Below are 14,980 nucleotides of genomic sequence, written 5' to 3'. Positions count from 1 at the left end.
AGATGTACTTTGGCGTGTGCGTTACCATTCTAGTGACTGCCTCATGGGTAGGAGCGACGCACTGCATCAAGTACATGTATCTGTATCGGGCACCCTATGAAGACGAGCTAGAAGACGATCTGGATACGTCGTCGAGCCGCGCCGAGCTCAGCAGCGAACTGGAGGATATACTGGCCATAAGCGACTCGTCGCTGCATCATGTCGAGGACGCCACCGAGATGTTCAACATACCACCGCGCCAGCCCATCTACTTTAATGCGCCGTTCTTTGCGGCCTGGTTCTTTACCAACTTTTCGCTACTCTTCTTTCCCATCTATATACTGGGCCTCATCTCGGCCCGCAAGTGCGACAAGCTGAGCGAGATACTCGCCGAAGTGCTGCGAGGATTTCGCGAGCGCGGCTTCACCATTGGTGAGTGGCATAATAAAGTGGGTCAATCGCATTCGAAATGCAATATGCTATATGCATTTTACAGGTCGTTTCCTCAATCGCTGCCTGTCCTTCTGTATCCTGTGGCTGGTCACCACATATCTGTACACGCTGTCGCTGCACGTGCTCTTCGCCACGGATGCACTGGCACTGTTCGCCACAAATGTCGCCTGCGTCTATTTGCTCTCTTGGGTCATACTGCACGAGCAGTTCGTTGGCGTCAGGGTAAGTTTGCCACGGCTCACTAGCAAAAATAACAATACCTACCTTAGATTGTGGCCGTTATACTGTGCGACACGGGCATTGCGCTGCTTGCCTATATGGACGGCATTACGGAGAGTCGCACATTGGGCGGCGTCGTCCTCGCCACGTTAGCTGCTGCCGGCTATGCCGTGTTTAGGGTAAGCCTGTCAGGCCCTTTCGTGTGCCGGGCATGTCGTGCTCAAGTCGTCAGGTGCTCCATTTTCTAGGTTATGTTCCGCAAGGTGATGGGCGATCCGCCGGTGGCCCAAATCGCATTCACATTCACCGCACTGGGCCTGCTCAATGCTTTATTGCTGTGGCCCGTTGTGCTGGCGCTGTACCTAACAGGCGCCGAGAATCTGGCATCGGAAAGCATACCATGGAATATACTGCTTGTCGCAAGCGTCCTGCTCCTGGGTAAGCCAAGCAGCTGCACACAAACATTTATTTACTTCCTTTTTTTTTTAATTTATTGTTGTAATTAATTTTGATTGCAGTTTTCCACGTACTCATGCAGTTCAGCGCCGCCGTTACCTACAACATGTTTGTGACATTGGGTTTGATAACCGCAGTGCCCGTTTCTGGAGGTACGTTCACAACCTTTCAAATCTGCTGCTCAGCTCCGTTTTGGTTTGGGGTCAACAAATAAATGAGCAATAGCAACAAGGGCCCAACAAGGGAACAGGGCAATTCGCTTGAAGGATTTCGTGACCATATATTATTTTAAATTGCAATCTAAACTGTATGCATGCACATACATATTTGCCGTAATGGGTCAAAAGAGTATAATTATTTCGTTTAGCTCGAAGTAGTTACGAATCGCTACACTAGTAGAATTCGAGCTTAACCCGTAAATTCGATGATTCCGTTCATGGGAATAGCTCTCAGCATTGCCATTGCCAGGCTATATAATAATGCTAGCTGGACATTCACAGAAGAATGCCTTGCGAATATCATACTTACATCAATCTAATGCATAGTCTGTGCTATCTTTACAAGTATAACATATATAATAAACTTTTTGACTGACTGGCTGATAAACGAAAGTTGGAAAGGAGGGAGGAAGGAAGTCGGCCTTCATTTCATTTTCATAGATTTTTTACTATGTACTCCATACTCTTTTGATAATCTCTCAATCTTGTTGAAAAAAGAGATCAAAGATTTGGTGGATGAAGCTTCGGGCTCATACTCATTATTATCACTCAAAATTAATTTCACACTTTTTGGACAAAAAAAACACTCATCCTTTTTGGAAAATGTGGGTCAAAGGCTATGGGAGCGAAAGTTTAATCTAGATGACAATTCGTATATTAATACCCTTTTATATATATTCTATGCGAGTAATATAGGCGGAATGATTTGATTCTAACTTTTCGTTTGCATCCCATCGACTTCAAGCGTGGAATTCAAGATAAAATTTCCAAGGTTGGGAAATGGGTGGAAAAACGACGTGTATGTCGGGAATACCTGCCTGTAATTTCTTTTTAATGGCACTCTTCACAGATATATAAAAATGAAAAAACCACGTCAAGTGAAATCTAATATTTTTATATATTTTTTACATACATATTCATATATTAGCACTCGATGTCATACTGTACAGTGCGACATTTGCGGGCATGAAACTGGCTGGCGTTATTCTGATTGCGATTGGCTTTTTCCTCGTCATGTTTCCCGAGAACTGGCCCGACTACATAACGCGTCTGCTGCGGTGAGTACAGACCTGTTTGCCATTATTGTTTTATTTTTGTAATATTATAATGCTAAACATTTATTATGCAATTATAATGCTAATTTTCTTAGCGATTACAACTCGTGCGTGTTTTTTCAATAATTCACGATTTTCGTTTCATTTTATTTGAATTTTTTTTTGTATTTTTTTTTCATTTATATCTTTGTTTCATGCAACTATTTTTCAGTATAAGAAAAACGTATTTTCGTGTATTTTTCATTTGTTGATTTGCTAAGTAAAGTTCATATCAAATTAATAAAATAAACATTAAACTTAAAAAAACATTAAACTTATTGATTTGTCTCTAATATACTTGTATGCATAACATAAAAATATATATTTAATTTTATATATATACAAACATCTTGCAGAAAGAGCGTTCGTGCCATTCTCCGTTACCAATGTTGTTGTGAATTAGCCGAAATTCGCTATGCTCATTCGGTAGGCCAAATACACAAGCAAAACCCAAAAACTTCCCAAAAACCAAATAAAATATTACCATTATATCAACAATACTATATTACATTAACATAGTTGCATAAACGTTGGCATCATAAGATAGTAAATACCGAAACGTTTTAAGAGATCTTGAGCTTGAGTGCCACACGATATATGTACCAGAAACTTGACAGATTTTTTACTGACTGAACAAGTATAATATATATACTCGAATCTTATAGTAAACCACACACAAAAATATACTATATGAAAATACAACACCCTGGCTTCCAAAGTTTGTGCTCACCCTTTAAAAAGATATACATACATATATATACCTATTATAAATGAAATAATTCAATTTAGTTATATCTGTGTACAACACTCCAACAATATACATATATGCCTGGTTACACAACACTACAACTATAAATACCTTTATATATATATACCGTTTAACAACACTACTTCAGGCCGTTGTGCAGTTGGCCAATGAAAACTTCTTGTTGTTTTTTTTAATGTGTTTTTTAAAGATATTGTTTAATTGTTGTTAACACTTTTAATCATTTCGTTATCTGACGGCAGTTCAGAGATTTCTATAGCAAATACTGCCAGTCTACATACTACCTATACATATACGTACATATATATGAACCCAACTTACTTTTTCTGACCACCTTTGTATAAAATATCTTTGTAAATGGATGTTGTTGCCAATATTAACCATGCTGAGGTTCGATTATTGTAGTTCTTACACACACACACACACACACACACACACACTCAATCAACTGCGTAGCTTGACTTTCGCTAGTGTTGCGAAATTTGATTTATATAGACCTGTTTAGACCCCCAAAAGCATTTGAAGAAATGGATGCTATTGTTCTTTCAGCCTGGTTCCTTGTTTTTGGCTGCTTGTTGTGCGATCAGTTGATAGTACACGCTGCTTATGTCACAAGTTCTAATTTTCAATTTTTTCGTTAATTTTCATTTCGTTTCGTACAAACCACATGGCTAGAAATGTTTGTTAAAAGACATAAAGCTGTAAATACTTGAATACAATTTGATGCTCTTTTTAATATTTTGTTGTTCATTTTATTTCTTTCAATATCTTCAACTGTGTGCACTATGTAAACAGGGCGCAATTTAAAATAGAAATCCAGATATCGTAGCATGACTGACTCAGAGTCCCCCAATGTTCAGTTCCTTATAGTTTAAGGTTATTTGTTAAATTAACATTTTCAAGAATTCCACCTGTGAAAAGCAATTAAGAATGCGACCAATAGTGTATATGTGTGCGTATGGTATGGTTACGGGAGCACAGCAATAAATACAAAAATCCCTTATAAATAAAAGATTGAAATAAAAATCCACATAAATTGTTGATTATTGGCATGTTTTTACAATCGTATTTATTAGTTATCTATAACATTTCCCATTGGCCACTTTCGTTACTTTTCAATAACTATTGACTTTCTGTTTCAGTTTCTCTTTGATTTTCTCTCCTGTGTGTTCTGTCTCTAAACTTAAAAGACTTCTATCTACTAAACTCTACACTATTGCTATATACTCTACTTATTTCTTAAATAAAAAATGGTGTCGACATTTCTCAATTGTATTTACAGAAGCATCATAATGCTGGGTCACAATGCGAGGTGAGTTTCGAGAGTTCGCGCAATGCCGATGGCAAAAAAAAGATATATATATTTTTAATTTAAGCATAAAAACGGTGCTCAAAGCTGAAAGTAACTTTTCTTTTCTGTTATTATACGCTGTATGGGTAAAGCGTACTCAAATTCCCGAATCTTTAACAAAGATAAATACTCAACAGTTAAATATTGGTTTAAGTTCATTTCCGCTTTTTTCAAAGCTCGACTCGTAAGTTTGAGCTGTGAGGGTTTCATTTTTTTATAAGGGCATTACCTAAAAACTACTATATAATATGACATGATAAGTATTCCTGAAATATTTCTAACCGATCGCTTTAAAGAGGGTTTGCAGTTGATTTTTATTCCTATTTCATTTCTTGCATCGGATTGTTTTATTTGATTTTGTTCTCCATAAGCTGCAAATGAAGTTAACTTTCGATTATAATTCATTTTTGATTTGTCTCTTGTTTTTTCTTAATAAGATACACAGTTTGAGTAGTTTTGAGTCAATCTTTAGTAGCTTAGGTACCATTTAGTAAAAGTGCTAATTATTTACTTAAACATTAAAAAAAAAAAACATTAAGGTAAGTTCTCTCGAGGATATTTTGTCCTCTTTAATAAAAGTGCTCTATAACAACTAAAGTCTTGTATATTTTTAAAAAAGCACTCGTCGTTCTCATAAAGATCTGACACTGCACAAAAAAGTTAATTCACCTGATCTATATATTTTTCGAATGGAAGATGAGTTTCTCAAGCCAAGGATAATAAAGCAAAGTGTTTTGGTTAATTTTTTTAATAAGCAACACGAAAGAAATCAATTCATTTTTTTGTTCTAATCAAATTGAATCACACAATTTCGCATTTACTTACTTTGAATACGAGCAAAATTTTAAAACTAGCAGCTCTCTCTAGTAGTAAATACGTTTCTAATTTCTATAATATAGTAAACACCGCTAATCTGTACAATTGCTTCTTTTCTTCTTGTTTTTTTTTTCTCGACTATTCTTCACCTCTGCCACGATCTGCCTACCCGTCTATCTATACGACTGTCTCCCCCTCTTGAAACGCTCTCTCTGTCTCTCTCTCTCTCTCTCTCCCTCTCTCTCTCTCTAACTATTTCGACACTCAACACGAACTCACATCACACGTATCAACCTGGCTAAATTATCTACACTAATTGTACAACAAATACAACACTCAATTCTCATTGCAAAATTCGAACAATTTAAAAAATACTGCAAATATACCAAATATACCACAATAAATACCACGTAGCGGTAGGCCAGCGCTTTGTAAACGAGATGCTGCAGTCACCGGACCGTCCACGAGATATGCGCAACGGCACATCACGCGTTCCTTCTCGCACCACATAAGCTAAAAGTTGGAAAAACCAAAAAACAATAAGAAATCACAGATATTCTGTACAAAAAAAAAACAGACAACAAGAAATACACATATATTTTGTAAATGATTTTCCAAACAAAAAAAAAAGTAAAGAAACACGAAAGATCAGAAAGTCCAATGGAATTTGGGGTAAGTACCTCAACATGTACATGTATGGTTTGCTATTGCTGTAAAATTGATGAGTTACTCGTAAGGTACAGTTGCCACCTTTTAGAGTTAGTTGAGTCCAAGCGGAGTTTTCGGATGCATTTGATTGCCAACTATTTTTTCTTTGTTCTGCTTAAAGTCCTCTTTAAATTATGTGTTGTTCTCTTTCTCTCTCTCTCTCTCTCTCTCTCTCTCTCTCTTTCTATTTCTCTTGTTCTCCTTGTATTACGTTTTTTTTGTTGTTGTTTAATTCACAGATCGCAGCATATTTATGCGTCCCATTATAAACATAAACGAAAATATTATGCCGTCAACACGAACTCATATGTTGTTTGAGCCAAGCGCATGCAAAATAACCCGATTCCAAAATAAAGCAACATTTTTTGTAGAGAACGTGTGTGGCTTTAGGCAAGTTTTTGTTCAGCCCCACGGCCCACAAATGCTCTTTATAAATCTCGTAAATGTCGTGAACAAAAAAACTAAAACAATTTTTTTTACCAATTAATTAGTAAAAAGTACAATAATACTTGAAATTGCGAAACAAACGAAACGGTGAGCGCTTTTAAGAATTTTTTTTCGAACATTAGCTTAAATAGAAATTTCACTAGCTACCCTCGTACTGTTATTGAACTAACTAACTATATTATATTCAAATATTTTAATTTTTTAAATTTTTGCTATATCATTGTAAATAGTTGCACTTTGCTTACATTATAGTAAATGTATTTAAATGTTTTCAATTACAAATAGAACGGCACAGCTTACTGGATCTCTATATATATAAATATATATATGTGTGGCACCTACGTAAAGCCTCCGCTTGAACCTACAATTGCCCTTTAATGACACGCACACACTTACAGACACGAACACAGACACTAACACTTATGTAAATATATAAAATATTAAATGTGACAATACTTAAGAAACATCAGTAAAAAATCAGTAAAAATATATTTAAATCAAAAAAAAAGAAGCATGCTAGCAAACAAATTTTAGACGCCTAAAATCATAGTGTCAACTAGTTAGACTATGTAAATGCATTGCTGATCAACTATCAGATATCCTGTAAAAGTAACCTGCCCTAAAGTAAGCCAACTCTCTAAAGTATATAACAGCAGTTGATCCGCCTTGTATATACGACTATTTATACATATTAAAAGCTAAAATCAAATGAAAAATGTTTAAAACAGAATTCATATATGTACATAGAACGCATTAGAATTGAACACGAATTGCCTAGAAAATACTAAAGCAAATGTAGACAAACTATTTCTATGCCATCTGCTAATATCTTAACTCTTCTTTGTGCTCCACACTCTACAAAAAAAAAAAACCACAAACACAATATATACATATATAGATGGGGTCGCGGCCCTCGGAGCGGTATTTCAACAGGTCAGCATCCCACCATTATAGACTATCGGACGGGATACATAAGGTCCCATCTTCGTTCACCCTCTGGCCGTGTGAGATGACTGATCTATCGCCAACTTCAGCTGGGTTCCTGCATGGCAGCACCAACGCACACTACCACCAGCAGCTTGTACATCAGCAGCACCACCATCGCCACCACCACCACCAACAGCAGCAGCAGCAGCAGAATCTGCAGCGACAGCATTCGCATACCTCGCTAACCATGATCCATCGGCAGAGCAGCAGCCACAGCGTCCATGGCAGCCGACGTGGTAGCGGCGGAATGCGCGCTCCACCCACCGGCACCGGGCGCCTCTTTTCCTATTTTGGCAATGAGCACGAGCACGAGCATGATCGCAAGAAATCGGAGACATCATTCTTCAATTTGGGTTTCCGACGCAAGTCCACGGTGGTTTATTACGCGCCCACAGAATAGCCGCGGGTTGGCCAACCTGAGCTGAAGCTTAGCTGCTGCATATCAATAGAATGCATGCACAGAAGTACAGTAAACACACGTTTGCAGCAACAGTCAGGCAGCTTAGAGTATGTTTTGAGGCGTACGTACCACACAATATTATATCGTTACAAGTTTATCATATTATTATCGTTGTTGTTGTAAGAGTTTTTATTGAAATCACATGCAGTTCGAATTTTGCTCAAATATTTACTAATTATACGCAACAAGTACGTAGCTCATAGTCGACACGAAATAGAGTTTTCCCAAAGTCACAGAACCCATGCAAAACAGAACCAGAACCAGCAAGAAGAGAGAGATGGAGCCCCTTATATAACTGAGCTCAAATATGCCCCTGAAAATTTACTATGTACTAACTGATATACACAAAAAATATATTAGTTGAGAAACAAGAAAAAAAAACACGAAATTAAATGTAATTAAAAAAAAAAAAAAACAGACAAAATGAATTGAATGATATATCGAAGCCAATTGTTTTTAGCAATTATATAGTATATATAAACTAAATTTATAAAATAAAGAATATATAATTAAACTTTTTTAAGTATACCCACACTACGGCACACCTTGAAAGGGATACTAAAATCCGAAATTTATAACTTATTGTTGAATCAAAAATTCGGTATACTAGTCTAAGGGATATTGTTCGCAGACATCACATCAATTTTAGAGACACATAGAACAAAAATGATCCGTTTAATTGTAAGCTCATTTTAGCAACTAAAAACCAGAGATGGAAGATCCAAAGATTATTTATATACTTGATTCGTGGGTTCTTTTATTTAAGGTGTGTTTTTATTTGTAACAGAACCGGAACGGATTTTAATGTTAATTGTGATTGTTTTTGAAATGTTCGTGTGTTGTTTGTTATTTAGCTAAGTGTTGTGTGTATTGATCCAAAAATTGAATAACCGAAACCGATCTGTTTTAGTGTTAGTTGTTGCTGGGGATTGTATGATTGAATCCTGATGCATCCACACAAGCATTCAATGACTGAGGAGCGTTCGCTCCCTTGTTCGTGGCGGCATGGCGACATGGAGCTCGAATTGAAGCATACAATTTCGCAGCTGCCTACTTTGTAATTGTATTGAATTATGTAGCCACATCCAATAATTGATTTGTGATAGTTTTTAAAGATGTTTAATAGCCAACTACATAATGCTACTCCCACCCAAAAAAGGAGGCAGCTGTCAATGTAGCGGCAAACTGTAATTGTAATTGTAAGCCACAAAATAATAAACAACAACAAAAGCCACTACAAAAAAAAAAAATGGCAAATTGTTTGCTTCTCTTTCATTTCTCTTGGTTGCCTTGAGCTAAATGTCAGTTGGTAAAAAAATCTCACATGCGGACATACAATAAAGAAACCTCAGTACAAAAACATCTCTCATTCAAATTGAAACCCTTCCAAAATTTGTTAAAATTCTAAAAGGATCAAAAATAAATCAAAGTTCGAACTAACGATTTATTCTTCATATTTCGCGGATAGCTTGGGCCGATCGTAACTAAATCGTTTCAGTTCAGTCGTGCACACAACTACCGCGATATAAGAGAAACGTGACGCCCGGCGATCAACGGGCGGCAACATTTAATTTGGTTTTCCAAGGTCTTGTGTTTTGTTTGTGTTTTGTTTCAAAAATAATAACCTTTAACGGAAAGTCCTTTTGCACTCGATAAATCATAAAGTTTGCAAATTTTACTTGAATTGTGTGCGTTTCGTTCGTGATTGTACAACTCAGCCTTAACGTGGATGTCAATATGAATAAGTTTGGTAAGTGGAAAGAATATCATCATAAATGTTAGTTTTACTATAAATTGTGTATTGTGTACAAAGCATTTATAAAAGTTTCTTTTCGAACTAAACAAGTTTTCTGCTTCGAACACTGCATGGTATTTTGACTTAAAACTCTATACAATATGGTCTATAAAAAAAGTCGATATACATAAAATTCGAATATATATTCATTCTGTCAAGGCACTTAATATTAACAATACATAGAAAAAGAGATTGGACGGACTTACGATTTAGTCTACATATACGTAAATATATATTCGAGCATGGAATTATTGTTTTTAAGGCACAATTAACACTTTATCGATTGTTTCTTTTTTGTACTGTCCTACAAACTGATATATGGATAATGTATTTTAAATAGCAGACCAGACTGCTTAAGACACTTTAATCTATTTATGCATATATTTATATATGTATAAATATACCACTTGAATTGTGTACCCGCGGCGCCGGCTCCTGCCTGCAGCCGGCAACGGCACAAATGGAAATGGAGGAGTTGCCCAAAACGCAGCGGTCGTCACTGCCCACCGGCGCGCTATTGCCCTGATATGACTATGAAAAATGTGTGAAAATATTTTTTGTGTACATGTCCAAGTCCAGTTACCTATCATTTTTTAATGAAAAAAGAAGAGTTGGCTATTTTTTTGTTGCCCTGGCAGGAGACCAAGTCCAAGACCAAGTGGCTGATAAACTGGTTCCTGTGGCGCATAGAAAAAGTTCTCAGGGTATAGATAATAAAAATTCAAGCGCATATGATAATCAAGGCGCAAAAAAAGGAAACGCTGGCATATTTAATTCAGGCAACAAAAAAAACGGCCAATGGACCATCGGACGCCGCAATGTCGACGATTTAATATAAGAAAAACACGACGGCAGGCGTTCGGTTATTTTTTGCTTCTACTTTTTTTTTTTTTTTGCCATGCCCAGCCGCTGGCCAGGCAGGAAAGGTGTGCGTGCGGCACAAACAACCCTCAGCCTGGCTCTAGAGGATGGGTGTAGGTACGGGGCCTAACTGGGTTTTGATGTTAACAGGTTTGCAAACTCTGAGCAAGCACACACGCACACAGCTGTGCAGCTTCACGGACATTAGCAAGGGCCGCAGTCGCACCATCAGCAGCAGCAGCAGCAGCAACAACAGCATCAGTAGAGACGACGCTTCCGTAATCTGAGCGCAGTAGGCGCGGCTGTTTGCGCTTTTCTGGTGCTGCTGCCGCTTTTGATAGAAATGACAAATAACCAGATTCATTGTAATAGATTATGTCTACAACTTAATCGCCTTGCAGATAAATGATGACAATGTTCAAAGGCGCATCTAGAGAATATAAAATATATAAGAGTACATATATATAAAAATATATATAGAATTCGGAACGGACAACTTGGTTGGGTTTTCTGTGATTTTTTTTTTCGGCAACAGCGCGTTTTGTTTTGGGTGTCAATTTTGTGTCTTTGAGTTGCTGTTGCTTTGTCAGTTTTCTTTACGTTTCTTTTTTGTTTTTACTTTTTATGAAGAGTTTGATGTGAGCTTCGTGTGGACGGAAATTGAAGTTAGATATTTGGCTTATGGACGTTTAACTAAATCTAAAAAGTAGCGTTAAAGTAAGGCCAATCAGTGAGATGACCAGACCCAGCGCCGATTGCAAGCCCGATGCGCCCGCCAGGCGACACTTGAACATATCGTAACGCGTCTCCTTATCGGCAACAATGTTTTGATACTCTGCCTCAACCAACTGGCCGTCATAGTAGGTGATTAGATCCTCAAATGGATACTCATAGCCCTGCAGGCACTCACATTTATAGCCGCCAGTCTCATATCCACGTCCCATGATGGGCACACACTGTGAAAATTCAAAATATTGGTAAGCGTTTAAACTTAGATAAAGTGAATACTTACATATGAGGTCTTTTCATCGCACTTGTGCGTGCCCTTAAAGGCATTTGGTTCGTAGTACCAGTCCGGGCACTGATTAATGTCCAGCTGCATCATGTCCATGGACACAGCGACCACACCCCTGCGAGAAGAGTCAACAAATTAGTCAGTTTAATTGCTCACATTTGCATGACAATGCGACTGAAGAGCCACAAGTCATAAGTTAGGCCATGTCAACACTCGAAAATTAGACAATCAAATCATAGAAACTACAAACAAAACATTTGCATGTGAATGGCAATGGGATTGGGAACGAGTATGGGACTAGCCCTAAAAGGGGTGAGCAGGCCCGCGACGGCGGCACGCAGCGGACCGGCCCAACAGCCCGTCCAAAACCTAAACGAAAATTAGGCCCTACCCTTTTTATGGTTTACTTACTTGAATTCCAGTTTGACTTTGAGGCTGTCCCACCCAAAGAAGGGCACCGCATAGGTCACCAACCACTTCTTGACATAACCATCGCAATCGAACTGCGGCTGAGTCCAGTAGCCGTGCTTGATGTTTGCGGCGCGATACGAGTTGGGGTAGTGCTCGTACTTTTGCTGGTATTCACCTGTCTCATTGTGACGTATCTTGATTTTCATGTAGAACGTCTCTAGATCATCAAAGTTCGTGTTCCAGCGCTGTTTGAGGAACTTGAAGTACTTCTTCTCGGTGTAGAGCTCGTGCGTTTTGTTGAGACGCGCCAGATCCTCCACCTTGAACTTGCGCGTGTTCAGCTCCGTTTTGTATGCATAGGGTGCAAAGTATGTGCGATTGGTGAACTTATTGCGCTCCCAAAGCGTTGACGCCGACCAGACCTTACTGTCGCCAAGCACAATGGCCAGGGTCTCGCCAATCATTTGATCCTCGGTCAGCGGTTTGTCCGCCACACGTTTGCCCGAATATACCTCATTGGGATCCGATATCTATGCAATACAAATGTTTAGCTAGAGTCTGTTCTTAATATTATTTCTTTTTTCTTTTTGGAAATCAAAAATGTCCCCAAGCATTTGGATTTGTATGCTAACAACTTGAGCAAATATGAGCATAAAGAAATATACAAGGCTAGAGGGAGGGTTAGAGGAGTCCAGTTTATGCGAGCTTGTGCTTCTCGTTGCTGCTGCTGCTACTGCTGCTGCAGCGTCTGAAGCTGTGGCATTTAATGAAGACGACGCCTTGTGGCGAACCCGTTTTTCGTGTCCTTTGCGCTCAAACTAATGAATTTAGCATTTGGTAATGGTTTGACACTGAATATTTAATTCACGCCGCGGCTGGCAACTGCCAACTGGCAATGTATAACTGAAACTGAAACTGGCATTGCAGGAAATTCGAGGAAGTTGAATTACGCGTGGAAAATTATAATTTACACTTGAGAAGTTTTCAAGAGGCGACATCGAAGGCGCTTAATAGGTGTCGGGTTTATCAATTATTGCTCTTCATTTAGCGTGAAGGCGATGGGAAACAGTTTGAGCCCTTTACTAGTTGCACGCGCTTACCTGTAAAAAGGCGCTAATAAAGTTGGCCAGACGCACGGCCATCTTCGCTTCGTTTTCGAACTGCTCCTTGGCGCCAAAGCTAACATCGCCGCGCAGTATCAAATCTTGTGGATGGAAGCTGTCAGGATTAAAGGCCATATTAATTAAACGTACATAACTTCAGATTTCGAGCACTCACTTCTTGCATGTGCGAAAGTTGACGCCGTGAATATACTTCAGCGCCTGATCAACGTTCACATGCTCCGTGTGCAGTGCTCTGGAGCCTGTCGTATAATTGCGATACTCGGAATGCAAATCTAAGTACTTCTCGCGTATGTGATAGGGCGCCTTCTCCCACTGTATGGGCAGCTTTTGTATCCCTGCAAGAGACAATATATTGAACAATAATGTGCAGATTCTAATTTTATTAACCTACAGCCAATTTTGAGGCAATTGTATTCATTGTAATACTGTTCCGCCGAGGCGCGTTCCACAATCTCGCCAAGATAGGGTCGCCGTACTGTGTTGGGCAGTCGGTAGCCCGGCTTGCAGCGACACTGATAGCCGCCACGTCTAAAGCCCCAGCCGTGTAATGGCTCGCATTCGGTTGTTTCCTCTTTACATCGTGCCGTGCCTGCAAAATGATTCGGCGGCTTGTTACCCTCGCCCAGCGGACACTGATTGATGTCTATGCGCTCAAAGTCCATTTCCAGTACGGATACAGCAGTATATCTAAAAAATAAGTCTAGGATTAGCTAGGCTAAGGTGCAGACAATTGATTTTCACTCACTTGGGATACTCGATGTGACGGAACTGAGTGTGCCTGGGATAAATGTCTGCAATGGGCACCACGGCCGCCACCAGCCACTTGTTAGATCGTCCGCAGTCGAAATAAGGGCGTGTAAACTTTATCGGTCCCGGATTCTCTTCGGAGCCAGGCGGACCATGGAATGTGAATGTTTCATTTGTATTGTTCGCATAGCGAATCTCCACTTGGTAGGTGATCTTTGTGTCATGCCGACCATCGACATTGTCCGGCAGCCAGGCGCGATACCATTCATTTATTTTATAAAAATCATGTGTGTAATCTTTCGATATGGTATCGGGATGATGAGCGCCCAAGTCCTGCACATCGAAAGTGTTCCACGTGGAAATCTTTTGCAAATGTATGGGATCATTGAAGTCATCCAGACGGAAAGTACGCGGCCCAAATCGTGGGAAGGTCTTATTGAAGAAGCCACGATACGACGAGGAGTACGAGCTATTGGGCGCAAAGTAAATGGCCGAGGCGTTAATGCTGGGGTTGGCCGAAACATCTGCCACGGTGGAAAGGAAATAGTACATCATGCCCGGATCATAGGTATCATTGATGGCCGGACGTATGAAGCGCGACTGCAGTATGTAGCTCCAAAAGAAGCTTCGACTCAACGCCATGTTTTGCAGATGCAGCAAGGCCGTGCGATTGGGAAACACGGGATTTACATTCACCTCTTTGATGTCCGGCTTGTGAGAGACGGCATCCAGCGGCATAAACAGATCCGCATGATGCTGTATGGGACAGTTGTCAGCATTTACCTTGTCAAACTGTATTTTGATCTCATCAAAGGGGTCGCGCGCCTGCCACTCGTGCTGGGCGAACACGCCCACGACTAGCGCCAGCACAAAAAGCAGGTAGCTGCGCCCCAAAATCGTTGACGGCAGAAACAAAACCATGTTTGTTTGTGTGTGGTCGAGATTGCCGCCTACCTGGGCAGCTGAATCAAAGTATTTGATACACTTTTTAACTTAAAAACAAACTATATTTAAAATGAGATTCCAGCGCATGCAGCCACACGCAACGCGATTAGTAATACAAATTAATGCTT

General features: G+C 39.4%; 3 protein-coding genes across 13 annotated transcripts in view; 2 read left to right on the top strand and 1 right to left on the bottom strand.

Annotated features, from left to right (window-relative positions):
- LOC135435990 (solute carrier family 35 member F3) overlaps positions 1-9,433 on the top strand; it is a 23,833-nt gene extending 14,400 nt beyond the window's left edge. For 2 of the 10 annotated variants that reach the window (XM_064693327.1, XM_064693326.1), the window contains exons 3-11: positions 3-411; positions 476-654; positions 702-830; positions 900-1,089; positions 1,170-1,259; positions 2,254-2,383; positions 2,776-2,845; positions 4,468-4,497; positions 7,406-9,433. In XM_064693327.1, the coding sequence (XP_064549397.1) occupies positions 3-411; positions 476-654; positions 702-830; positions 900-1,089; positions 1,170-1,259; positions 2,254-2,383; positions 2,776-2,845; positions 4,468-4,497; positions 7,406-7,894 (1,716 nt within the window). In that variant the 3' untranslated portion in view covers positions 7,895-9,433. Of the gene's footprint in view, positions 1-2; positions 412-475; positions 655-701; positions 831-899; positions 1,090-1,169; positions 1,260-2,253; positions 2,384-2,775; positions 2,846-4,467; positions 4,498-5,766; positions 5,993-6,299; positions 6,594-7,405 lie in introns of those variants that run through there. The other 8 variants (XM_064693332.1, XM_064693335.1, XM_064693328.1 and 5 more) reach the window with 8 other exon arrangements.
- Syp (Syncrip) overlaps positions 9,349-14,980 on the top strand; it is a 50,921-nt gene continuing 45,289 nt past the window's right edge. Inside the window, exon 1 of one of the 2 annotated variants that reach the window (XM_064693315.1) lies at positions 9,349-9,704. In XM_064693315.1, coding sequence (XP_064549385.1) covers positions 9,692-9,704 — 13 coding nt within the window. In that variant the 5' untranslated portion in view covers positions 9,349-9,691. The remainder of the gene's footprint in view (positions 9,705-14,980) is intronic. The other variant, XM_064693313.1, reaches the window with a different exon arrangement.
- Positions 9,701-14,980, bottom strand: LOC135435988 (uncharacterized). Its single transcript, XM_064693309.1, has 7 exons — positions 13,906-14,980; positions 13,552-13,847; positions 13,315-13,495; positions 13,137-13,254; positions 12,037-12,566; positions 11,623-11,740; positions 9,701-11,566 (listed from the first exon to the last, which is right to left on the bottom strand). The coding sequence occupies exons 1-7, from the start codon at positions 14,826-14,828 to the stop codon at positions 11,300-11,302; spliced, it is 2,433 nt and encodes an 810-aa protein (XP_064549379.1). The 5' UTR covers positions 14,829-14,980; the 3' UTR covers positions 9,701-11,299.

Source organism: Drosophila montana, unplaced genomic scaffold (assembly GCF_035044405.1).
Source record: "Drosophila montana isolate Dmon_TW-CO22-7 unplaced genomic scaffold, ASM3504440v1 contig_3733_1, whole genome shotgun sequence".
Lineage (NCBI taxonomy): Eukaryota > Metazoa > Arthropoda > Insecta > Diptera > Drosophilidae > Drosophila > Drosophila montana.
The sequence above is the reverse complement of the archived record's forward strand: the minus strand, read 5'-3'. Positions and strand labels throughout refer to the sequence as shown.

Coding starts and splice junctions, on each gene's coding strand:
- LOC135435988 (XM_064693309.1), bottom strand. CDS start 14,828: ATGGTTTTGTTTCTGCCGTCAACGATTTTGGGGCGCAGCTACCTGCTT. Junction 11,741..12,036: donor AAAGTCAAACTGGAATTCAA/GTAAGTAAACCA, acceptor CTCTTCTCGCAG/GGGTGTGGTCGCTGTGTCCA. Junction 11,567..11,622: donor GCGATGAAAAGACCTCATAT/GTAAGTATTCAC, acceptor GAATTTTCACAG/TGTGTGCCCATCATGGGACG.